Source organism: Bos taurus, chromosome 2 (assembly GCF_002263795.3).
Source record: "Bos taurus isolate L1 Dominette 01449 registration number 42190680 breed Hereford chromosome 2, ARS-UCD2.0, whole genome shotgun sequence".
NCBI lineage: Eukaryota > Metazoa > Chordata > Mammalia > Artiodactyla > Bovidae > Bos > Bos taurus.
In genome coordinates this window covers 129,452,274-129,476,629 of record NC_037329.1, presented here as the reverse complement: position 1 = coordinate 129,476,629, position 24,356 = coordinate 129,452,274, and the positions used below count along the sequence as shown (strand labels likewise).

Genomic DNA, 24,356 nt, shown 5'->3' with positions numbered 1-24,356 from the left:
GATATGTCCATCCACCAAGTGACTTGAATTTTTTTCATCAAACGTGACTCTAGGCTACGCTTTTATTAGTGAGTGTTCTGTTCCCAGTGCCCAGTTATTTATGGTTAATTAATCAAGTGTTTAAAAAGAACTCAGGACCCTACCCAGCCAGGAGGTAGACTCTCCCACTCCCCACTCTACATTGCCAACTGTGAGGTAAGAAATTTTTTAGATACCACAGAATTGTACCATCCCTCCCCCATCTAAAATTAATATGGGAACCACACACACACACACACAAAATAGAATTGTAGAGGATCCCCAAGAGGCGGTGTCCTGAGTGGGAAGTGTGTGGGCATCAAGGTCAGACAGACCTAGGTTGGAATCCAGGCTGTGTATCCTTTGGAAAGTCATTTAATCGCTCCAGGCCCACTTCCCTTTCTGGTGAAATTGGGTAATCTGTACCTAAGGTGGTGGTGAGCAGTAAGATGATTTAAAGCATTCCATACAGAGAAAGCACTCAGATGATCGTTGATATTACTATTAATCCTGCCTTTGGTGGCAGGAGAGACTTTCAGAAAGCCTGTGGATATTTTCACTGGCTTAGAACATCTGGGAAGTCAAAGTGGCTGGATAGCTTTGGAGATCTGCTGGTAACCTTATTATCCAGAGTGTTTCAGTGAAAATCCAGAGGGAGCTGGCAGTTGAGTCAGTCTGTTGAGTTCAAGAGAACTGGTGTATTGAGCCAAGTAGAGCAGAAGTATTTGGGGCTACCAAAAACCCAGCCAGGTGAGGCATCACGCTCCCAGGGAAAGCTCTGGGACAAGGGAGAGAGATCAGCTCAGAGTTTGCAGGTTTCTAACTGGGGCAAAGGTGAGGTGAGTGCCCGAGCCCCTCAGCTCAGTGGGGCTCCCTTTTCATCCCTTCTCTGACAGATTGCTTTGTAAACTTTCTTAGGCCTTTTCTTTCCCCTTGTTCCAGAGCTTTAAGTCCTTCTTTGTCCTCTCGCTGCCGTTTCTTTTATTCCTCAGGCCTGCCTGGGGGCAGGACGACTCTCCAAGCCCAGCTTGGCTGCTTGCCTCCTCCTATGAGTAAGTGCTTTTCTCTTTTTTCACCTGGGACCCTCCAGAGGGTTGAGAAGAAGGGGGGCTGAGAGTGGACGGAAAGCATGAGTGCATTTGGTGGGGAAGAGGGGGAGGAAAGACACTGGGTGAGGGGTTTCCTGTTGCAGCCTTCAGCTGGACTCTGAGGGTTGGGGTCACTGGAGAAGGAGGTGGCTTCCTGCCCCATTGTTAGGACTTCATTGTTTTCTTGAATACTACTGTGGGTGGGTTTTCAGTAACTAACTTGGAAAGCTGTGTTCCCATTTTTCAGCATACAATCAGCACCTACTGTGTGCAGAGGCAGCAGCACAGCCTGCCACTGGAGGAGGGGGCCAGGTGAACAGTTTCATCAGGGTCTCCAATTTAGGCTTTTGACAATGTCTCCAAATGGGGTTTTACATTATGTCACATCCACTGACCAATTTGATCAAAGAGCCTCCTTACATATCCTGAAGCTTGTTTCTTATTAACAGACTGCTGTGCCTACTAAGCACTATAAATTGTTATATCTTAATAAGTCTTGTATATATAATATAATGTATAAATACAATATATGATATTTATATAAATATATAATACGAGGAATGATGCTAAGGCTGAAACTCCAGTACTTTGGCCACCTCATGTGAAGAGTTGACTCATTGGAAAAGACTCTGATGCTGGGAGGGATTGGGGGCAGGAGGAGAAGGGGACGACAGAGGATGAGATGGCTGGATGGCATAACTGACTCGATGGACATGAGTCTGAGTGAACTCCGGGAGTTGGTGATGGACAGGGAGGCCTGGCGTGCTGCGATTCATGGGGTCACAGAGAGTCGGACACGACTGAGCGACTGAACTGAACTGATAATACAAAATATTATATTTCTTATGCTTTAATAAATCATATGTTTATTAATATTTAATAATATATCTTAATAAATCATATAATTATCTGTGAGCGGCACAATTATAATTTTTTGTATTTGGAAGTATTCATTTGCTAGACCTTGAAAAAGATGCCTCAATATTTGTGATCTTGTTGTCTCTTCATTTTGAAATATACCAAGAACATTAAAAAAAATAAAAATCAGTGATCCAAAATCCTCTTTACCCCTGCTTGGAGCAGAGATGAAGATGTCCTCATCTTAGCACAAGGAGCTGGGAGCGTGGGGAACACACTGAGTTACAGACGGTCACTTCAGTCCAGATGCGAGAGCACTCTGATGAGCTAACTAGTCTGCTCCAAACAGGGGCGGACTCAGAGCTTGGGGAGGTGGGTAGGGGAGGAGTCTTCACAGAGGAGGCGACAAAGCTGGCTCGCAGAGACCGTAGGAGTCTTGGAGGTGGAGAACGAGGGGAGGGAAAGCATTCCAGTCTTCCAGAACAGCATGTGCGCAGTCAGGGAGGCGTGAAAGGACAGAGCGTGTTTCAGAATGGTCAGGATTGGGTATGGTTGGAGGGAAGAACGTGGGGGTGGAGTGGCAGGGGAGGAAGCAGAGCAGGCACGGTCTCTTATGTCCCTTTGCCCGCCCACCTGCCTGCCTCTGGCTCTGAGTGTGGGTCAGCAGTGCTGGTGACAAGGTGCAGATGGGGTGGGGGGTGGCCTGGGGTGAGAAGAGCAGATTGACTCTGCAGGAGGAGAGGGGGGAGGCGGGGACTGGGAAGCTCTTTCTGACCTCATGCATTTCAGTTGGTTTTCTCCTGAGAGTGTCACTACTTTGAAAAAATGTAAACAGTTGCATTAAAAATGTGCCACAGGCTTATTTAGTACTGTTTACTCTATTGACAGGCATCAGGCCTGATTCCACATTTACAGTGTATCTGTCCTATATCAGCTTGGCACTGGGAGATAGGACACTGCCCGTCAGTGACTGCAAGGCTGCCGTGAGGATTACACGTGAGAACGGCTGCAAAGCGCAGGGGCCCAGAGGAGGGCCCTGGCACCCAGTGGCCACGATGGTCATGGGAGAGGCAAACGCAGCACAGACGCTGTCTCAGGTGAAACCGTGCTTCAGAGTGACTCAGAGTATGCGTGGGGCCCCGAGCTCAAGGCCAGATTCTGTCTCCTACAAGCAGATCACTCTCTGAACCTGGATTTCTCGGTCTGTAAAACCAGTATAATAATACAGTACATAGAGACATAAAGTAGAACAGGGCTTGCCAGGGACTTAGGGAAGGAGGAAATGGGGAATTGTTTAATAGGTACAGAAGTTTAGTTTTGCGAAACGAAAAGTTGTGGAGATCGGCTGAGCAACAGTGTGGATGTTCTTGGCATTGCTGGACTGTATGCACACTTAAGAATGGTGAAGATGGCTAAGTTTTTGTTACGTGTATTTCCCCGCAATTTTAATTTTGTTGTTTTTGCGCACAACTTCATTTAAAACCCACCAGTTCTCAACCCACAAGTTTTAAACAAAACAGTATAATAATAGTAACCTAGTTCAGGGGGGTCTGAGGGTTAGTTGAGACAATATAAAGTACCGCCCTCCCACCCCCCGCCCCATACTCATACCAATAGCTGATACTCACTCACTGGGTGCTTTGTGTCAGGTGTGATTCTAATGAATGCTCACAACAACCCTATGAGCTCAGTGTTATTATTTCCATCATTTTACAAATGAAGGATGAAGGCATGACGTTTACATAATGTGCCCAAGATACTCAGCTAGTAAATGCTCAATAATTAATAAATAATATTGACACTGTCATACAAAGAAATTATCTTTGTCATGGTAGAATGCTGTGTAAAAATTAATAGCATTTCATGGTACTGTAGAAGTTCTGAGGAACCATATCTTTCAGCCAGGGGATCAGAGAAGACTTCATAGAAGACATGAGCCTCGAAGAAAGCGTAAGATTTGGACTGGGATGGGGGTGGGGTCAAAATAGGCAGCCACAGTTGGGAAGGTCCGTCAGGTTTGCAAGAACAGGACAAATAGCTCCCTTAGGCTGGCTATATCATAAGAGGCAGCAAGGGGAGAAGATAAACCACTAAAGACAGGCAGGAACTTTTAAAGTCAGACCAAGGACAGCTGGTGAAAATCCACTGGAAATGACTGAGGGAATGATGCTTAGAGCCACGCATGGCTCGTGCAGGTAAGGTAGGGGGTGTATTTTTATTTTTATGGCCATACTGCACAGCCTGTGGGATCTTAGTTCCCTCTCCAGGGATCAAACCTGTGCCCCTGCATTGGAAGCTTGGAGTCTTAACCTCTGACTGCCAGGAAGTCCAGGTAGGGAGTGTTTTGAGTTGGGAGTATTTTGAGTCAAGTATGAGGCCTTTGCATCAATCCAAAAAAAAAAAAAAACCACCTGAGAGAAAATGTTGATGGTGGCAGTGGAGAGAAGGATTGGGCAAGGGAGACTCTAGAACTGATAACTGATAAGATGAAGAGGACAAGGGGAGAGGGTCAAAGATGGGTCTAAGTAAGGAAATAGTTGACAAACAGACAAGACAGGATTTAAGAAAGAGAAGATGTGAACTCAGTTTGTGACGGACTGGACTGAGAGGGCCAGTGGGGTACTTGGAGGAGAAACCAGATAGGCGCTTGGAGACTTAAGTCTCAAGCTCAAAAAAAAAGAAAAAACCAGACCCCCAGATCTAAGACCGAATTTGGTAGTCTGGATAAGACTAAGGCTTTTCTATAGGATTTCAGGTTTCTGTAACGCCTGAAATCATCTAAACTGATTGTAGGATCTTGACTGTGGTTTTCAAGGTCTTTTGGCCCTAGCATTCCTGGTGAGACTGTTGCTTCTGTCTCCCCTAAGGCCATCCTTTCCCCAACACCGCCTGCCTCTCCCCCCCAACCACCCCTCGGAAAGGTAGCATTCTCTGCCCCTAGGAAGCCTTCGGGGGAGGTAGAATTAATACTGACTCCCTTGCAGCTCACACTCTCTTCATCTTTGAAATTAGGGAGGGCATGGATTAAACCACGTGTTCCCGACAACAGTGAATGCAAAGCCCACGTGATAAAGAGCACAGCTTGACCAGTGTGGCTGGAGCACCGTGGGTCAGGGAGAGGCCGAGGCAGCACTGCAGGACCCGGGAGGCTCTGCCACAAGCAGTGGGAAAACATGGAGGGCTGTAAAGGGGGCTGATGGAGAGGGGGGCTGCAACGTGATCAGATTTGCAGTTTCAAAAAGCCTATTCTGGTCAGTGCCGTGGAGAGCATGAATTGGAGGGGGTCCCGAGTGGATACAGGAAGACTGGCTGGGAAGGTCCTGATGCCTGCTGACCGACAGTCTGAGGCCTATTCATGCTTTTCTGTGTCCTCTCGTGAACGTAGATGTGAACTGCATAGATGTGGGAACTGGAGACGACTTGTTCTTCTGCTGTTTACTCTGACTCATCTCCTTTGTAAACAGGTTATTCAGGGTGGAGATTCAGTTTTGTGTTCTTTCCTTTGCTGTAAATCCCTGTGACAGCAGAAGCACAATGGATATTCAGATGGAGAAGTGAATACTGAAGATCGCCCAGGCTGCCATCTTTAAATAGCCCTAAAGTAGCATTTATTGACATTATTATATCAGTAGTGGTTGATATTTTGTTCTGCATTTGTTGTTGTTGTTGTTGAATCCATTTGGGGAGGGGTCCTTATTTTCCCAATGGGAGCCTTGACCAGGTGATTTCTGTGTCCTTTTGACATACTTCCATCATCCATCGAGTATTCCCTTGCCTTCTATTTTTTTTTAATTATGTATTAAAACAATTTATGTATTTTTATTTTTGGCTGCACTTTGTTACTCTGCTCAGTTATTCTCCAGTTGTGGTGAGCGGGGGCTTCTCTTTGTTGTGCCGCGTGGGCTTTACTTTCGGAGGGTGGGGGCTCCTCTCTAGTTGCGGTGTGTGGGGTTCTCCTTGCGGTGGCTTCTCTTGTTGCAGGGCCCCAGCTCTAGGGCTCCTGGGCTTCAGTAGCTGGGCGCATGGGCTCAATAGTTGTGGCGCACAGGCTCAGTTGCTCCATGGCCTGTGGAGTCTTCCCAAATCAGGGATCAAACCTAAGGGATCGAACCCATGTCTTTTGCATTGGCAGGCAAGTTCTTTACCACTGAGCCATGATGGAAGCCCTCTGCTTTTGATTTCTAGACATTTGGAGGGAGGCTTAAGATATTGCAGAGAAAAGTCTAGATATCTCAACCATGACTACTCAAAGCGTGGTTTGTGGATCAGCAGCATTGGAATCACCTGGGAGCTTATTGGAAATGAAAAAAATCTCAGGCCCCACCCCAGACCCACTGAATCAGAATATCTGCATTTTAACATGATCCTCAGGGGATTCCCACCCTTATTACAGCTGAAGAAGTACCTGGGTATCTTAAACAACGTCCCTCTGCCTTCCTGCAGGTAATATTCATACCTCAGGCCTGTATCACATGCCATCATCCCATCTGGTATGGAGTCTGTGCCTGTGGGTCTCTTTCCCTGCCAGGCTGAGGGTTCCTGGAAGGTAGGGGCAGAGCACTGTGTCTGCCCCTGCATCTCTCATAGCCTCGAGCACAATGACAGGAAGCAGAAGGCCAGAGTTTCAGTCTTGGATTTGATATTTGTGAGCTTTGGGTATTGTATCTTCTGTGAGTGAGTTTTCCGTCTTCCCAAAAGACCCATCCTACATCTGACTGCTAAAAAGCTGGAGATGGTGGCGGGTTTCTGTAGTTTATTTACAAGCTTCATCTATAGGAAGAGGCGGTTGGATAGAAAGAGGAAAGTTATCACAAATTCCAGAGTGGATGATGCCAGGGCACATAAGAAACGTGAGCTGAAGTTACCCCAAAAACCTGCCCTAAGAGTGAGCCCCAAGGCAGATGGAAATGCTGTGAAGCAGGCACTAGGCCCACTCCCACTTTTAACGAGTAAGTAAATGACTCAGAGAGGTTAAGGGACTTGCCCAAGCTCCCAGGAGTTCACAAGCTCCTGCGTGCTCAGTTGTTAAGTCATGTCCTACTTTTTGCGACCCCAGGGACTAGAGCCCGCCAAGCTCCTCTGACAATGGGATTCTCCAGGCAAGAATACTGGAGTGGACTGCCATTTCCTTCTCCAGGGGATCTTCCTAACCCAGGGATTGAACCCATGTATCCTGCATTGGCAGGTGGATTCTTTACCACTGAGCCACCGGGAAACCTCTTTTTGTTTCACAAGCTCTTACGAGTTAGCTATTTCAGGAAACAAGTGTCCAGGAGGCTCAGCCTAGGGCTGCTGGAAGGCCAGGGACAGTCAGAGACTGAGACTCAGGACAGATGCACCAGACCTGCTCCCAGGGCTTTTTCAGAAGGTTCCAGCTTTGCCTAAAGTTTCCTATTGGCTTAAAAAGCAAGCCAACTTCATCGTGGGAGAAGCACAACAGGGGCCTTGTGCCCTGAAGACTTCCTCTGTAGCTCAGGGCACAACAGAGCTGTGAGGAACGCATTGCCTGGGCCTGACGGGTTCCAAGGCTCAGGATCTCCCGGGGGCCACCAACTCAGGCACTGCTTCTTCACTCAGAAACTCTGAGCTCAAGATGATGTATGGCCTACCTAGAGGGACCAGGTCTGGAGTCCTCAGAGCCCTGCCCCCGACATCAGCTAGGAATAGGGAAGAGCAGAATGTTTGAGAAGAGATGAGGGGCGGGGAAGAGATCTTCCTACATGGTGTGGAAGTCATGTCTGCCTTAGCCAAATTTGATGCCGTGTGCCAACTGTTCCGCAAGTGTGACTCACAGTGGAGTGGGTAAGATCTGAGTCAGTCTGGTATTTTTCAACTCAGAAAAGACTGAAAGGTTCAGATGTGAGGGAAGGAACTCAAAGCAAAGGTCTGCCAGCTACTATCAAATATACTGCCCCTTAGCTCTGGGGCTCTGAAGTCTTGAGTTTTTCTGCAAGAGGTCTGTCCACATGGACTTAGAATCACCCGTTAGCCTCCCCCATTCGCCAGTGCCTGTCAATGTGCTTCTGCTCTACTGTGCTCAGTTGTGTCCGACCCTTTGTGACCCCATCGACTGAAGCCCACCAGGCTCCCCTTTCCGTGGAATTTTCTAGGCAAGAATACTGGAGTGGGTTGCCATTTCCTCCTCCAGCAGATCTTCCCAACCCAGGGATCGAACCCGCGTCTCCTGCAACTCCTGCATCAAAAGGGGGATTCTTTCCCTACTGAGCCACCTGGGAAGCCCATCCCTATTGATAAATGATTAGTAATTTGTAAGGGAATTCTCCCTCTGATCCCTAATGCCCCATTCAGAATTCAGCATTTCTCTTCATCTTAATTTTTATTTTTCTCCAGTTTACGAAGGGCTTGGTGGTTTCTCTTTGTTCTTCCTCACCTTGTTCACTGAAATCCTGGTTGGTGGTTCTGTCAGCAGAACTACAAAACCAAGAAGGCAACAGCGTTTTAGAACTTTCTTTGCGCCACTCAAAGAGGGTAAAGGCACGTGGAGGGGACGTGAAAGGGAAGGTGGGGTCTGGTGCCACGCAGGATTGTGTTCATTCACTCAGTCGTGTCCGACTCTTTGCGACCCCGCGGACTGTAGCCCACCAGGCTCCTCGGTCCATGGGATTTTTCAGGCAAGAATACTGGAGTGGGTTGCCGTTTCCTCCTCCAGGGGATCTTCCCAGCCCAGGGATCAAACGTGCGTCTCCTGCATTGGCAGGCAGATTCTTTACCACTGAGCCACCCGGGAAGCCTGGAGCCACACAGAGCAGTCCAGATCCCCGCCCTGTCACTCTTAGCGGCGCAACCCTGAACAAATCACTCATCTGTAAAATGGGACCATAATGCCGATCCATGAAGAAAAAGATAAGCAATGAATGGAAATTTGATGCCGGACATGTGGTGGGCTCTGAATTTATGGTCAGAAACCACCATGATTATTACTCATAGCTTGGTTAGACAGCAGGCCTCCCACATGGCAGCAGACGCTACCTGGAAATTTTGTCCAAAGCCACGTAGCTGCCACCTCTAGTGGGACCTGCCTCTCCAACTTCCAAATTCCAGTTTCTCTCCGGGAATCAGGGAGGAGGAGTTGGGTTTGGAGCATGTAGAATGTCTTTTGCCCAACAGTAACACTCATAAAAGCTACTATTTATTGAGCAGTTACTCTGGGCTAAGCAGTATTAACATACATCAACTCATTTCCTCCTCATAGTCACCCTGTGAGATAAGCACCATTATAATACTTGCATTTTCACAGGGAAAGAAGTAGCTCAGACAGGTTAAATGACTTGCGAGCTCCCATGATACTAACAGGTAACAACTGTGAATAATAAGAATGGTGGTTTCTAGGCACCAGGCATATATATGCTCGGGACTTTTTTATGTGGTTGTACAGGCTGTTCACAAGAGAGCCTCCCCACAGGAGCAGGTTGGGGCTGAAACTCCATCCCTGCTGTTTCCCAAGTTCTGGACCCAAGTGCAAGGCTACATCTACCTGGAAGAAGAACACCTTTCCCTAATTTGACAAAGATACCATTTGAGCTGTCAGAGGCCCTGTTTTTTTTCACATGTATTACCTTCTCTAATCCTCAAAATAGCTCTGCGGGCTATATTCCTACCCTTATTTTATAGATGAGGAAATCCAGGCCTAGAGAGTTCAGGGCACTTGGCAAAGTCACTTTGTGAGTGATAAAGCTAGGATTTGAGCTTGATACCCAAGCCTGTGCTTGAAACCAGTATGCCATTATCCTGGCTTCACCTCTAAGTGCTCAACAGGTGAATGAAAGAAGAAAATACATAATCATCTGACTTTTACCCTAAAAAAACATGGCAGTTCTTATGAGGCCCCAGGGCCGTCAAGGCCCTTCGTAAAGTCATAGAAAGGTCAGGAATTTGGAGCACTGTCTTTCCGTGCTCCAAACTGCTTGACTTTATGCTCGTTAACCATTTCAGTAGCTCAATTTCCTCATCTCAAAGTGAGAGTAATATTATCAATGAACACTTCTCGTAGTGGTTGCAAAGCATGTGTATGTATGTAACAGTCTTCATAATCAGCCCGGGAGAAAGGCGTTAGCATCACCCTTTAGCTCAGGGAGGTGGTGACATGCTCAGGCTCACACAGTGAGTAGGGCAGTGTGGAGATGGGAAACCAGGGCTCCTGACTCCAGTCTCACGCTCAGTCCTCGCTAAGGACCTTACAACTTTTGAAGCACCTGCCGGCTGCCCGGTGACCCAGACAGCACACAGCACACATGCAAATCAGACGGCACTGGAAGGGGACATTAATCATGTGACCACACTCAGGTGGTTCAGAAGACGGGGTGGGAAGGAGCACTCCAGGAGCAGCCTTTGCTTGGCCCCATGCCTGAAGACAAAACGGCCGCCTTTGCGGGAGCTGGGGCTGCCTGGGTGACAGCCTGGGGTAACGTAAGGCTTTTCCAGAGTTGCCTTAGGAGGGGAGGACGACCTGGGTGCATTTGAGAGCAGTGCCTATTTGACAGGGCTCAGTCGTCTCCTGGCTGTGACCGGGCTCAAAGGAAACAGCATCTGTGGAAGCACTTTGCAGAGAGGTGTGGTCCAAGTGCAGAGGGCTATTGTTTTTCCTTCCCACCCCGCCCTCCCCGCAACCCCGGGGATCTCAGGATCTCCACCTGTGTTCAAATGACAGACTTGCCCATCCTGTGATAAAATGCCGGCTGCTGTCCCCACCCCAGCTGGGTGCTTTCCAAAACAAAAACGTGCACACACATGTGTCCTCTGGCCTTGCCTTCCCAACAATGCACTGCTATCTCCAGCTCTGCAGACCTGCTCTGTGCAGGCTGGCAAACTGCTCCCCCAGCCCGCGTTTGGAGCTGTGTGCCTACTACTTCTTAAGTGGGGCGGCGCCTGAGGACGACAGGGGAGGAAGAAGGATACAGACATACAGACCTTCCAGCGATTGCCACACTCGTTGCATAAGACAAAGGTTGTCATGGGCTCATCAGCGCTGCGTGTCTGCACCTGAGAGAAAAAAGAGAGCGGGACCACTCGTGAAGTCGCCCACCCCGATCTTGGACCTGCCACGGCTCCCACTGTAGAAGTAGGTCAAATCACAGAGGCTGGCGCCGTTATTCCCACGCCACTTTGGCAGTGCCCTCACCACTGAGACTCCATTGTGTGCGCACATGTTCTTCTCTCTCCTCGAGGGCCTGTCGGCTCCCTTCCAGTATCTCACTGGCTCAGCCTGACCTCTGCGCTCTTCTTGTTGATCCTTCTGAACTGACTGACCTCTCTTCTCTTGCTTCAAGACTCATCTCCTACAGGAAAAATGAACACATCCTGTTGGATGTACCTCTCTGATCAGAACTGAGTGAGCTGGAAGCACTCTTAGGGATCATTCCGTTTCTTTTTCATTTTACAGGTGGAAGAACAGAAGCCCGGAGAGGAAAGAGGATTTGAAGGTCACGGGGGATATTTAGTGTTGTTTTCTGGTTTCTTATCCCTTTAACTAGACCGTTCAGGTCCAGAAACCAGGTCTGCCCCAGCAAATCCCAGGCATTTCTGGATGTAACAACTGCTGTTCTGATTTTCTGCAGTCCACCCTGGACGGCCATGACATGTAGCAAGTTGTGGCTTTGAAGACTCTTAGCTGTGAATGGTGTCAGCTGGTGTCTGTGGGATGGGAGGGAGTCCCCGGCTAATGAGTGTGCCCAGCCGTGGGCCAGGAGGACACAGCACAGCACGGCCTTGTCACTGCAGACCAGTGACACCCCAGCAGAGAGAACTCTGCAGACAGCAGGAACCTGCACACACATCTTTGGATTCCTGCATGGGAATTCTCCAAGGGACTCCTGGAAGGCAGGGCTGACTATTCCTGCTGCAACCACATGTCCCCAGGGGCAAGGTGCTTGCTTGACAAGCAGATGGGGGAATGAATAGAGTTCTAGAATAACAGAAAGTGAAGTTGCTCAGTCGTGTCCGACTCTTTGCGACCCCATGGACTGTAGCCTACCAGGCTCCTCTGTCCATGGGATTTTCCAGGCAATAGTACTGGAGTGGATTGCCATTTCCTTCTCCAGGGGATTTTCCTGACCCAGGGATCGAACCCAGGTCTCCCGCATTGTAGACAGGCACTTTACCGTCTGAGCCAGAATAACTGAGCACTAATCCAAATCCAAGAATATTGGTGCCTCAAGGGCATAACATGTGTAACCCAGAAACAGGAGGCCAGGCCAGGGCAGTGGTCTTCACCCTCAGGACTCAGGGCTCAGTCCCTTAGGCTTTCCCACCAAGTTGGCTGGACTGGAGGCAGAAAGGTCTGGATCTGGGCTTATTATTCTTTCTGCCACTAACCGTCTTTGCCGCTTTAGACAAAGCCTGTCCGCTCTGGACCTCAGTCTCCCCGTGTGTGAAGTGAGGAAGCAGAGTTTTTATTGCCAAGTTCTCTTCCAACCATCTGTGACTCTGCAGAAGTTCTGTGCCCCCTGTAGGTCTGGTCTTCTTATGCTGGCTGCAGGACAGATCTGGTCGCACCTCACACAGATCTGGGTGCTTCTCTCTGCATCTTTTCTAGAAGCCACAGATGTACCATGCTGGTGAACCAAGATGTGCCCTCTCCGCAGCCTAGCATTGTAGCCCCTCCTCCCCGCTGGCGTGTCCCTCAGCTCCTTCTGGTCGCTGCCCCCACGCCATACCTGGTTGTAGGTGCAGTTCTTCTTCTTGCACTTGCTGCACTGGAAGAGGTCGGTGGTGGTGCCGCCGGTCTTGGCCATCTGGTGCTCACGGATGGCCTCTTGGGTCATGGCATTCCTCAGTTCCCTCAGCTCATCACTGGCCATTTCCTGGAGAAAACGGAGTGTGCCCTTCAGGGCTAGGGAGCCCCCAGGAGCTCTACCCCACACCTGGGTTTCAGGGAGCTTGAACAGAGGAAGGGGGACATTCTGGACTGGAAGGAAGCCTGGCCCTGTCCCGGCTGGGGCAAGGCTTTACCGGAAGAGTCCCCGTTCTGCCTCTGGGTGGCAGGTCAAACCCCGGGCTCTGACCAGGCCAAGTACAGCAGGGCAAGTACGGGACAGCACAAGACAAACAGCGTCCGCCCAGAGGCAACAATCTCGTGTACATTTTCTCAGCTCTGGTGCTCACAACGCCCGCCAAGGACCTCAGGAACCTGCCTGAACCTTCCTGCTTAAGCTTATTTGACCACTGACCTCGTGATCTGTGATGTTCCCGTGTCCTTCCGGGCTGGACTTGACTGAAAGCCTGTCTAAGCTGTGATTACCATTCAGCCAGGCCATTGTGCCTGGTGGGAACCTTGGCCTCAACTCTCTACAACTTACTGCAGCTACCCCACCCAAGCAGGACCTGAGGCTCCTGGGTTCACACCACTGACTGCTCACCTGTGACTGCATCATGGAACATCTTTTTCTATAACGTTCCTATAGAATAGAGCCTCCTATCTCCTGTCAGCTCCCTGTAGACACCCAGTCTATGCATTATCCAGGCCCTCCCCTTTGTTTTGTCTATCTCCCTAGACATCTCACTTGCCTTGACCTTCTTCCAGAAGAGAGGGGGACACCCAAGCTGGAGAGAGCTCTAGTTAGCCTCGGTTTAGGGGGAGGAAGATGGCTGAAGCTAATTTTTTTTTTTTTTTTGGCTTCAGCACATAGCATGTAGAATCTTAGTTCCCTGCTAGGGATGGAACCCATGCTCCCTGAAGTGGAAGTGTGGCGTCCTAACCACTGGACTGCCAGGGAATCCCCTGAACCTAATGTTAAAAGAGAATCTGGGGAGCTCCTTGGTGGTCCAGCGGTTAGGACTTGGTGCTTTCACTGCTGTGGACAAGGTTCAATCCTTGGTCGGGGAGCTGAGATCCTACACACCTCGTGGCATTTACCAAATTTAAAAAAAATAATAAGAGAGGATTTGGCACTGGCTAAACATTTTAATTACTACCATTTAGCCTGACCCCTTAAATCGTGGAGAACAGAGTTGGCCTAAAGGTCAAACAAATCTTGTGTGCTGATTTCTGCATTATAACCAATTGTGTTTCCTGATAAAATGCAGATTCCTATGAATCCAAAACTCTATGGGCAGGCCCAGGAATATGCATTTTTACTAGTGCCCCCAAGTTATCATTGGAGAAGGAAATGGCAACCCACTTCAGTATTCTTGCCTAGAGAATCCCAGGGATGGGGGAGCCCTAGTGGGCTGCCGTCTATGGGGTTGCACAGAGTTGGACACGACTGAAGCGACTTCGCAGTAGCAGCCAAGTCATCCTGTGTACATGAAAGCTTAACTCCTAGTGTGTCAAGTGCAAGGACTAGGTCCTAACCACGGGCAGGGTATAGACAAAGCAAGTCATCACGCTCAGCTGTTTCCGACTCTTTTCAACCCCGCAGACTGTAGCCTGCCAGGCTCCTCTGTCCATAGGATTTCCCAGGTAAGAAAACTGGAATGGGTCGCCATTCCTTCTCCAGAGGATCTTTCCGACCCAGGGATCGAACCCACGGTTCCTGCAGCTCCTGTACTGCAGGTAGATTCTTTACTGCTGAGCCACTGGGAAAGCCCACAAGTCAACCCCAGGCTATATAAGCAAAAAGCAGCTGACTTTAATGTTGGGGGACTTTCCAGAGCATACTATATTTGTTCTTTCAAAGGGTATTGGATATCAATCTCTTGAATGCCTTTCACAGCACTGACACGCTGGTAAACTGGCTTTGGCCACGGCGGGTGGCTGATTTGTAGCATCCACCAATTTCCATGGCGTAAACAATCCCACCACAGCCTTTCAAGCTACTGATGTGATGTAACTGAACACAGAGTTGGGAACAGCTACACACGATCATCGCTCTGGAGCTGGTAGGCACTGACAGTGCACCACTGCCCCTAAGCCCTGTGGACTGAGAGATGATTTGGTTCCTGTCTCCAGGTATTTGGCTCCTGTCTCCAAGCACTGACCTAAGATTTCAAGACAGTGTTGTTGTTCAGCTGCTCAGTGGTGTCTGATTCTGCGACCCCATGGACTGCAGCACACCGGGCTTCCCTGTCCTTCACTATTTCTGGAGTTGCTCAGACTCATCCATTGAGTCAGTGATGCCATCCAACCATGTCATCCTCTGTCACCCCCTTCTCCTCCTGCCCTCAGTCTTTCCCAGCATCAGGGTCTTTGGAACTAAAGCAAAGGTCTGCAAAGTGCAGGGAAAGCCTGACTAGTGGCTAACTGCCTGGGGGCAGGGAGGCTCATTAAAGAAATTGACACCTTCACCAGACTTGAAAGATAAGCACAACTTCCCAAGGGGCATGGCACATTCCAGAGGAAGAGAATAATAGATGTGAGAGATCAGAGGACAAGACTAACGTGTTTGGGGAAGGGTATTTGGGGTGGGTTCAAGGTGAGGAATGTGGGAGACCAGGCCAGGGTCAGACTGTTCCAGCTAAGAAACAGACCAGGAAATCAACTAAACTTCAATTAAAAAAGAGAGTGAGAGAGAGAACAGGAAAAAAAAAAAAAAATCTATCCACTCACCAATCCATTTACCTATCTTTGCCTGCCTTATTTAGGAAGCACATCAGAGACACATGGAGTCAGTACAGTAATATGAAAAATAAGTTTGAAAATGAGGGAAGTAAGCGATGACACTGGATCTTCACGTCACGTACAAGGTGAATTTGAAACATATTTGTTGAGCACTTAAGACTGAGCGACTTCACTCTCACTTTTCACCTTCATGCACTGGAGAAGGAAATGGCAACCCACTCCAGTGTTCTTGCCTGGAGAATCCCAGGGATGGCGGAGGCTGGTGGGCTGCCGTCTATGGGGTCGCACAGAGTCGGACACAACTGAAGGGACTTAGTAGTAGTAGTAGCAGTAGTAAGACACAGCAGGCACTGGCCTTGACGCTGGGAGCAGACAAAGCCCCTCTCTCTGCAAGCTGTCAATGTATCCACTCAACAGTTCTAAGGGATATTTCAGAATCCACCCCATTTTCTGAATCACCTGGGTGTGAGAGGAAAAGCAGAACGAAGGAAACATGAGGGCATCAGGTGGACCAGGAAAGAGACATAGAAAAGGAGTTAGGGAGACCCAGGAGGCAGAGAGGGATGGCCAGTCACACGTGCGCATCCGCTTCGCCAGGCTCTGTCTGATGGGAGGCCCTGTCTTCTGAGCCACCGCATAGCAGGCAGCCCAACCCCAAGCTGTTATTTTTCTTATTGGAGCAACAATGGTCCTGTTCAGTTCAGTTCAGTCGCTCAGTCGTGTCTGACTCTTTGCAACCCCAAGGACTGCAGCACTCCAGGCCTCCCTGTCCATCACAAACTCCCAGAGTTTACTCAACCTCATGTCCATCAAGTTGGTGATGCCATCCAACCACCTCGTCCTCTGTCGTCCCCTTCTCCTGCCCTCAATCTTTCCCAGCATCAGGGTCTTTTCCAATGAGTCAGTTCTTCGCATCAGATGGCCAAAGTATTGGAGTTTCAGCTTCAGCATCAGTCCTTCCAATGAATATTCAGGACTGATTTCCTTTAGGATGGACTGGTTGGATCTCCTGGCAGTCCAAGGGACTCTCCAGTCTTCTCCAACATCACAGTTCAAAAGCATCAATTCCTCAGCACTCAGCTTTCTTTGTAGTCCAAGCTGTTATTTTTCTTATTGGAGCGAAAATGGTCCTGTATTTCATTATTATTATTTTGGCTGTGCTAGGTCTTCGTTGTTACGAAGGCTTTTCTCTAGTTGTGGTGAGTGAGGGCTGCTCTCCCGTTGTGGTGCCTGGGCTTCCCACTGCAGTGGCTTCTCTCGTTGCAGACCATGGGCTCTGGGGCGCACACAGGCTTCCGTAGTTGTAGTTCCTGGGCCCTAGGGCACAGGCTCAATAGTTGTGGCCCACGGGCTTAGCTGCTCCTCAGCATGGGAGCTTCCCGGATTAGGGATCAAACCCATGACTTCTGCATTGCAGGTGGATTCTTTACCACTGAGCCACCAGGGAAGCCCTGATCCTATATTTCTTATAGAAATTTCCTGCCTAGAGTAGAAGCTGACCCCAAGAAGAAGGCCCTCTGGACCTCTGTTGCCTGGGGTGCTGGCGGGGGCCCTTTGGTGGCTGGCACTGGCAATCCCTGGGGAGGCCTGGTGTGGTCCTGGGTTGCTGTCCTTGGCCTGGTCAGCCTCTTCTTGGGCCTGTTGATCACCTGATTCTCTTGCCCTGTTCTAGTGAATAGTCCTTGGATGGGGCCAGAGTTGGCTGGTTACTTTGCTGAGACTTCTGGAGCCTTTGTCCTAACTCAGGCACCCAGCTCTGTTCCAGCCTCAGGCTTCTGGGAACTTGCCAGGCGTGGCTCACACCCATGTCTACACCTTGCTGTTGGTTTTCCAGGGCCCGGTTTCTCAATGTCTCTGCGACCGCCTGTAAGACACTCTGATGATAGCATTCTCATGACACACGCACAGAGGCAAAGGGACCCCAGAGCCACAGAGTGAGAGGCAGACGGAAACGCAGGCTGGGTTCCCATCTAAGTTGCAGCGCCACCTCACAAGGAAAGAGGATACTGTTAAGCCAAGTTGCATGTGTAACCCTGGGTATATGTTGTTGCTGCTGCTGCTACTGCTAAGTCGCTTCAGTCGTGTCCGACTCTGTGTGACCCTGTAGACGGCAGCCCACCAAGGCTCCCCGTCCCTGGGATTCTCCAGGCAAAAATACTGGAGTGGGTTGCCATTTCCTTCTCCAGGGGATCTTCCCAACCCCGGGATCGAACCCAGGTCTCCTGCATTGCAGGCAGACGCTTTAACCTCTGAGCCACCAGGGAAGCCCCTTTAAACACTTTACATGTGTTAACTCATTCTGTCCTTCGTGAGATAGCTGTTATTCCCAATTTACAGATGAGAAAACTGAGGCATAGAGAGGTAAAGTGGCTGGTCTAAGATCACATAGCTCAGCGGCAGAGGCAGAAGTCAAACCAGGGCAGTTTGGTGCAGCTCCCAAGCTTCTAACCACTGCACATACTCCCTCAAACAGGCTTGTTCCCTTTTCCTTCCCTTAGTGACTCCTTCACACTGGGTCAATCCTTCCTTCCTATTAAGTTCCCACAGTGGCTCTATCATGGCAGCCACCACCTCTGTATGAAATATATCTGTATACATGTCTGTTGTGCTCCATAGAGTCAGGGACTCTGATTCAGACTTGGGCCCAGAGCTGGGGAATGGGATGTAGGATTGAACGAGGCAGAAGAGGGAGGCAGATCACAAAGCAGGGAGGAGGGACTTCCCTGGTGGTCCAGTCGTTAAGAAGCTGCCTTCCTATGTGGGGGACGCTTGCTCCTTGGAAGAAAAGCTATGACCAACCTAGACAGCATATTAAAAACCACAGACATTACTTTGCTGACAAAGGTCCGTCTAGTCAAAGCTATGGTTTTTCCAGTATTCATGTATGGATGTGAGAGCTGGACTATAAAGAAAGCTGAGAGTGAAAGAATTGATGCTTTTGAACTGTGGTGTTGGAGAAGCCTCTTGAGAGTCCCTTGGACTGCAAGGAGATCCAACCAGTCCATTCTAAAGGAAATCCTAAAGCTGAAGCTCCAATACTTTGGCCACCTGATGAGATGAGCCCACTCATTGGAAAAGACCCCCACGCTGGGAAATATTGAAGGCAGGAGGAGAAGGGGGAAAGAGAAGAGGAGATGGTTGGATAGTGTTACCGACTCAATGGACATTGGTTTGAGCAAGCTCTGGGAGACAGTGAAGGACAGGGAAGCCTGGCATGCTGCAGTCCACGAGGTCGCAGAGTCAGACACAACCGAGCCACTGAACAACATGTGGCGGATGCAGGTGCAGGGGAGCTAAGACCCCACGTGCCATGGAGCAACAGCCCGAGCGCCACCTCTGCGCTGCGATGAAGACCTGGCGCAGCCAAAACAAAAACAAGCAAACAAACGAACTAAAGTGGGGAGGAGCAGATGCTCCGAGGCTGAACAGCTTGGCTCCTGGCATCACCCTTTTCTGGCTGTGTGCACAGGCGAATCAGTTAAATCCTCTGAACTTCAGTGTCCTCACCTGTAAGACTGGAGATGATAAACATTTCTGCCTCCGTTGGTGTGAAGCTAAACTGGCCCATATGCCTGAAGCGATGAGCGCAATGCTGAATGCCTGGTAGCTGTGTTCACTGTTCTGACCCAGAGGCCCTGAGGGATGGGGCGTCCGAGATGGTCCCTAGCTAAGGTAGCCCCTGGCTTATCACTGTGTCGCAAGCCTCTGCCTCTCAGCCTTGGGCAAGACTGGAGGGGCCCCGGCCCCGCCCTCACCTCTGCTGTCATCTTGGCAATAAGCCCCGCGGAGATGGCCCCACTGAGCACGTTCCGCCTCAGGCCGGGATTCCTGGGGTCCTTGAGGTTGCTGATGCGGCTGCGTACGCGGTTCCGGTACTTCATGTCCGTGCTCTTGAGCTCCTGGTAGATATGTGACACAGTCAAGGGCCAGCCAGCCACTCATAGAGGGGCCCGGGAGCATGGGGAGCCAGTCCCTGAAGCCTGAGGAGCCCCAAGGCCATCTCTCTCTTTCCTTGGACTCGCCTCACCCCAAGTGCTCGAGTGAGTACCCCCAACTTGGACAGGGGTCAGACCCCTTCATGGCCTCTGACTCCCCAAGTCAGGGTCCTCACGTGGGCATTTGGGATCAGCCACATATCGGGGACAGGAAACAGCCTTCAAGGTGAGATCGGGTCATCACAAGCGCTGTGGGGCCAGGGACCCCAGGAATGGGCAGTCTGGGTTTGTTTGAGCCTCCTGTGTGACCTCAGGTGAGCCCACGACCTCTTTGTGCCTCGGCTTCCCTCTCCATAAAACACAGGTTGTCATGAGGATTCCCTGAGCTAAGCTGCACGCTGCACTCGTGTGGTGGTTGGGGCGTGTCAAATGCTCAACTTTTAGGGGCTTAGATGATAGTGATGACGATGACCCCCTAGTTTGGAAGGGCTCCTGGACACTTTTAAGTCCAGCTGTCAGAGGAAAACATCAGATTGGGGGCCACGTGTCTAAGGCTCTAGGAAGTATTACAATAAAGAATGCATTGGCTTTTGTTTCATCTGGTGTCTGAGCACATTACAACACAGAACAGCCTCCCCTTCCTCTCTTTTTCTCTAGGAATACCTATTGCAGAACGCACTTTGGGAATTGCTGGTCAGTTACTTTGCTCATTAATAGATGAGGAAGCTGAGGCTCAGAAAGGGTACAGGCCCTTGCTCAAGGTCACAGGGCACATTCCCGGCAGAGGCAGGGCTGGAAGCCAGACTCCCTCCTGACGGTAACACTCTCTTCTCCACTCACCCAGCAGGAAGTCACCCCTGGCCACCGACCACAGGGAGTTCTCTGTCCAGAAGCTGCATCCCAGATGGGCCTCCTCCTTGCTCCCTCCCCCTTCTCCCTCCTCCAGAGGAGCTCAGGGAACACAGCCACATTTTCTTGGCCTCCGCGAAGCCAAGAAGAATCAGGAAGATGAAGCCTTTTCTGGGAAAACCCCTATATATACGAGAAAGAAACTGTGGGGAATGTGGAGAAATGGACACAGCTGGCTAGCTCCAAGTGGTGGGAGGGAAGGTGGTGGTATTTATTTTTCCTGTTTTTGTTTGTATAGTACAATAAAATCTGAGAAGGAAGAATATGCTCTCATGCACTTGAAAGCCCCAGTATTTGTTTAAAAATCTTATGTGTTTGGGATCCTTGGAAGTGGAGATGTGCTTGATAAGTGGGGACAGCAGGGCTGAGGATCCTTTCGTCTGCCTCTTCCTGAGTCTGCCTCCTTTCATCAAGGTCTCAGAGGAGGATGAGGCGGAGCAGACCCAGGCATCACTGACCTCCTGCCCCCCCTCCCCGCAACCTCCTCCCCACCCCGACATGAGCACACGTGAGCCCCAAGGCTGCCATGTTCGTCCAGGCCCCCAAACTCCTCCTCCCTCTGACCTCCCACCACCTATGAACAAAGAGCTGAAGGGTTGTTGGTGCAGCTCTGATGGCCTTTCCTTCAGAAGAGGGTCATTCAGAGGACGGAAGGCCATCAGCGGAGGCCATGCACTGGGTCATCTTCTCTAACTGGGCTTGAAGGTGGAGGGACCTTCTCGGAGGGACAACTGTTCGGGAGAAAACAAAGATGAAGCTCGTAATAGCTCTGATGCCTCGTGTTCTGTGTTCCTGAATTAATTAGAAATTTTGAGAGTGAACTTGGACAGGAATGAGATTAGTTCAAGAAGTGCTGGTTAATAACCAAATGATGGTGGAGGGAAACTCCCAGGAGATGTGTTGGAGGCTATTAGGGTGGTTCTTAGGCAAGAGATCGAGGGAGGCAAATCTGTTTTCTGAGACTGGCCCCTGTACCTTCCCTAACCTGCTGAGCCCCTAGGTAGAGCCCAGGAGGGCAGGAAAGGGCCTCAATGGGACACTCACACCCCTGTTCCCTGGGGAGTCTGTCCCCAGCCTCCACACTTCTTTGATATGCAAAGATTTGTCTCCAGTAAAAGGAATTCTATGCATTCACTCAGTGGGGCACAGTGTGGAGGCCCTTCTTCTCTCAAGACAGAAATCTTGGGACTTCCCTGGTGGTTCAGTGGTTAGAACACCATGTTTCCAGTGCAGGGGGCCTGGGTTCTATCCCTGATTGGGGAACCAAGGCCCAGCAAGCTCAAGGCATTGCTAAAACAACACAGCAAGTAAGTGTCAGTAAGTAACTCCTGGTCACTCAGTCTTGTCCAACTCCACGAGCCCATGGACCGTAGCCTTCCAGGCTCCTCTGCCCGTGGGACTTTCCCGGCAAGACAACAAAAAAAGCAACAAAAAAACTTTCAGTTCAATTGGCCAGACCACACAGCAGACATCTCCTCTGTCTATACAAGGCTGCTTTCAGATGGTGGGAGCATGGCATATAGGGGAAGAACTCAGGACATGGAATCCAGAGACTAAGGTTTTCAGTTCAGCTTTGACACTCAGTAGTTCCCGAGCCTCAGTTGCCTCATCTGTAAACTGGGAACAACAGCCCCTGCCTCACAGAGATTGTTGTAAGTGTTAACAGAGGTTGTTATTGTTCAGCCACTAAGTCTTGTCTGACTCTTGGTGACCCCATGAAGCTCGCCAGGTTTCACTATCCTTCACTATCCCCTAGAGTTTGCTCAAACTCATGTCCACTGAGTCAATGATGCCAACCAATCATCTCATCCTCCATTATCCCCTTCTCCTCCTGCCCTCAATCTTTCCCAGCATCAGGGTCTTTTTCAGCAAGTCAGCTCTTTGCATCAGGTGGCCAAAGTATTGGAGTTTCAGCTTCAGCATCAGTCTTTCCAATGAATATTCAAGACTGATTTCCTTTAGGATTGGCTGCTTTGATCTCCTTGTAGTCCAAGGAACTCTCAAGAATCTTCTCCAGCACCACAATTCAAAAACGGCAATTGTTTGATGTTCAGTATTCTTTATGGTCCAACTCTCACATCCATACATGACTACTGGAAAAACCATAGCTTTGACTATAAGGACCTTTGTTGGCAAAGTGATGTCTCTGCTTTTGAATATGCTGCCTAGGTTTGTCATAGCTTTTCTTCCAAGGAGCAAGCGTCCTCTAATTTCACGGCTGCAGTCACCATCCTCAGTGATTCTGGAGCCCAAGAAAATAAAGTCTGTCACTCTCCACTTTTTTACCTGATGCCATGATCTTCATTTTTTGAATGCTGAGATTTAAGTCAGCTTTTTTACTCTCCTCTTTCACTTTCATCAAGAGACTCTTTAGTTCCTCTTCGCTTTCTGCCATTAGGGTGGTATCATTTGCATATCTGAGGTTATTGATATTTCTCCCGGCAATCTACAGAGGTAGGAAGTGTCGACTGACCAAGACACAGAGCCTGATACTTGGGGGGTCAAAGACGGGAGTTGTTATCTTCAGAGGAGGAAGAGAGGGAAGGCTGAACGTGAGGAATGCTGTCTTCTCTTTGTGTCTCACCTCCTCGATAATGTCACAACCCAGACCTGTCAAGACACAGCCTCTCTGAGCCCTGAGCCCTCGGGTTCTTTTTATTTTTGGCTGTTTTTCTGGCTGTTACAGCTTGCATGATCTTAGTTCCCCGATAAGGGATTGAACCCAGGCCCCTGGCAGTGAAAGCGTGGAGTCCTAACCACTGGATGTTCAGGGAAGTCCCAACCTTCAGGTTGTAGAGTCACACTTGCTGGGTTCAAATCTTAATTATGCCAGTACTATTAGCTGATGGGCGTTGGCAAGGACTTACCTGCTCTGAGCCTCAGTTAACCTCACCTGTAAAATGAGGGAACCTTCCCTGTGAGATTGCTCTCCACATGAAATGAGGTACTGCTTCTAAACAGCCTAGCCCACTCACTGTCCTGGATCCCTTGCATTTGGGACACCTGCTGCTGGACAGTTTAGGCACCCACAGCCCTGGCACAGCTCAAGGATATGATCTTCAATTTCTGATGCCATCTTGTCACAGTTGACTCCATAGTCCTTGTAATCATCTAAAAGAGATTCGGGAAACATAGGCATGAGTTGAAGATGACCTTGGCAGTGAAGCCTGTTTGTACAGGGGACTCCAGCATCTTGTACCACTTTCATGGTGTGGAGAAAAACCACCTCTCCCAGATCTTGGGGAGCCCTTCCCTCCCTGGCCACTGGTTCAGGCTCTCTCACCATCCGCCTTCAGAGCCGCAGAGAGCATCTCCACACACTTGTCCCGGACGGAGTCCCCCGTGAGATAGCAGGGCGCCAAGAGGCAGACGGAGGGGGCGAACGTGGGGCTCGAGGGGCTGCTGGGTGTTCTGGGGGTCTCCGCTTTTGATTTGCTGCTGTTTGATCTGAGGATGACAACCAGTAACAGACATGTTGACAACAAGCAAATAAAGCATTTTGTTGAGCACCAGTGTTTTCATGGATGATCTCCTTTAATCCTCATAAAAACTCTATGAGGAAGGTGCTATTTTAGGCACTTGACATGGATCATCTCATTTAATCCTCTGAGGTTGGTTCTATACTTATCCCCACTTAAGAGTTGTATTTTAAAGTGTGTTTTAGAGAGAGAGAGAGAGATGTGCACATCTGGAAACCAGCAGAACCAGAATTGAAACCCAGGTGGGTGAACACTGGTACCCAGGCACTTAGCCAACCGCTGTGCTCTGCTGAGAGGTTGCAGAGCACTGTCCGATGCCAATAATTCTATCACCCACCATGCTAGCTGTTCTCTCTCATCTGCTCTCATAGAACCGTCTGTTTACTCATTCGATAAATATTAGGCATCTATTCTCCAGGTACTGTGCTGAGAACAAGGCATAAAGCAGACAAGTCAGAAGAGTTCCTTCGCACAAGGAGCTATAGTCCAGTGAAAAATGAATTTACCACCAGTTAATTGGCTTTTGACTGAACTGAACTGAATTGCCTTTCAC

At 49.6% G+C, this 24,356-nt stretch overlaps 1 protein-coding gene and 1 long non-coding RNA gene across 5 annotated transcripts in view; one reads left to right on the top strand and one right to left on the bottom strand.

Annotated features, from left to right (window-relative positions):
• Positions 1-22: 22 nt before the first annotated feature.
• Positions 23-5,786, top strand: LOC132343456 (uncharacterized). The gene is made up of 2 exons (XR_009492287.1): positions 23-195; positions 961-5,786. It is a non-coding gene; the product is annotated as an uncharacterized lncRNA (long non-coding RNA).
• A 2,496-nt stretch (positions 5,787-8,282) lies between these two features.
• Positions 8,283-24,356, bottom strand: part of TCEA3 (transcription elongation factor A3) — a 45,771-nt gene continuing 29,697 nt past the window's right edge. For 2 of the 4 annotated variants that reach the window (XM_059875197.1, XM_059875199.1), the window contains 6 exons: positions 23,608-23,771; positions 23,380-23,435; positions 19,236-19,391; positions 12,638-12,784; positions 10,893-10,964; positions 8,283-8,396 (listed from right to left, as the gene is read on the bottom strand). In XM_059875197.1, the coding sequence (XP_059731180.1) occupies positions 8,388-8,396; positions 10,893-10,964; positions 12,638-12,784; positions 19,236-19,391; positions 23,380-23,435; positions 23,608-23,771 (604 nt within the window). In that variant the 3' untranslated portion in view covers positions 8,283-8,387. 4 annotated transcript variants of the gene reach the window in all.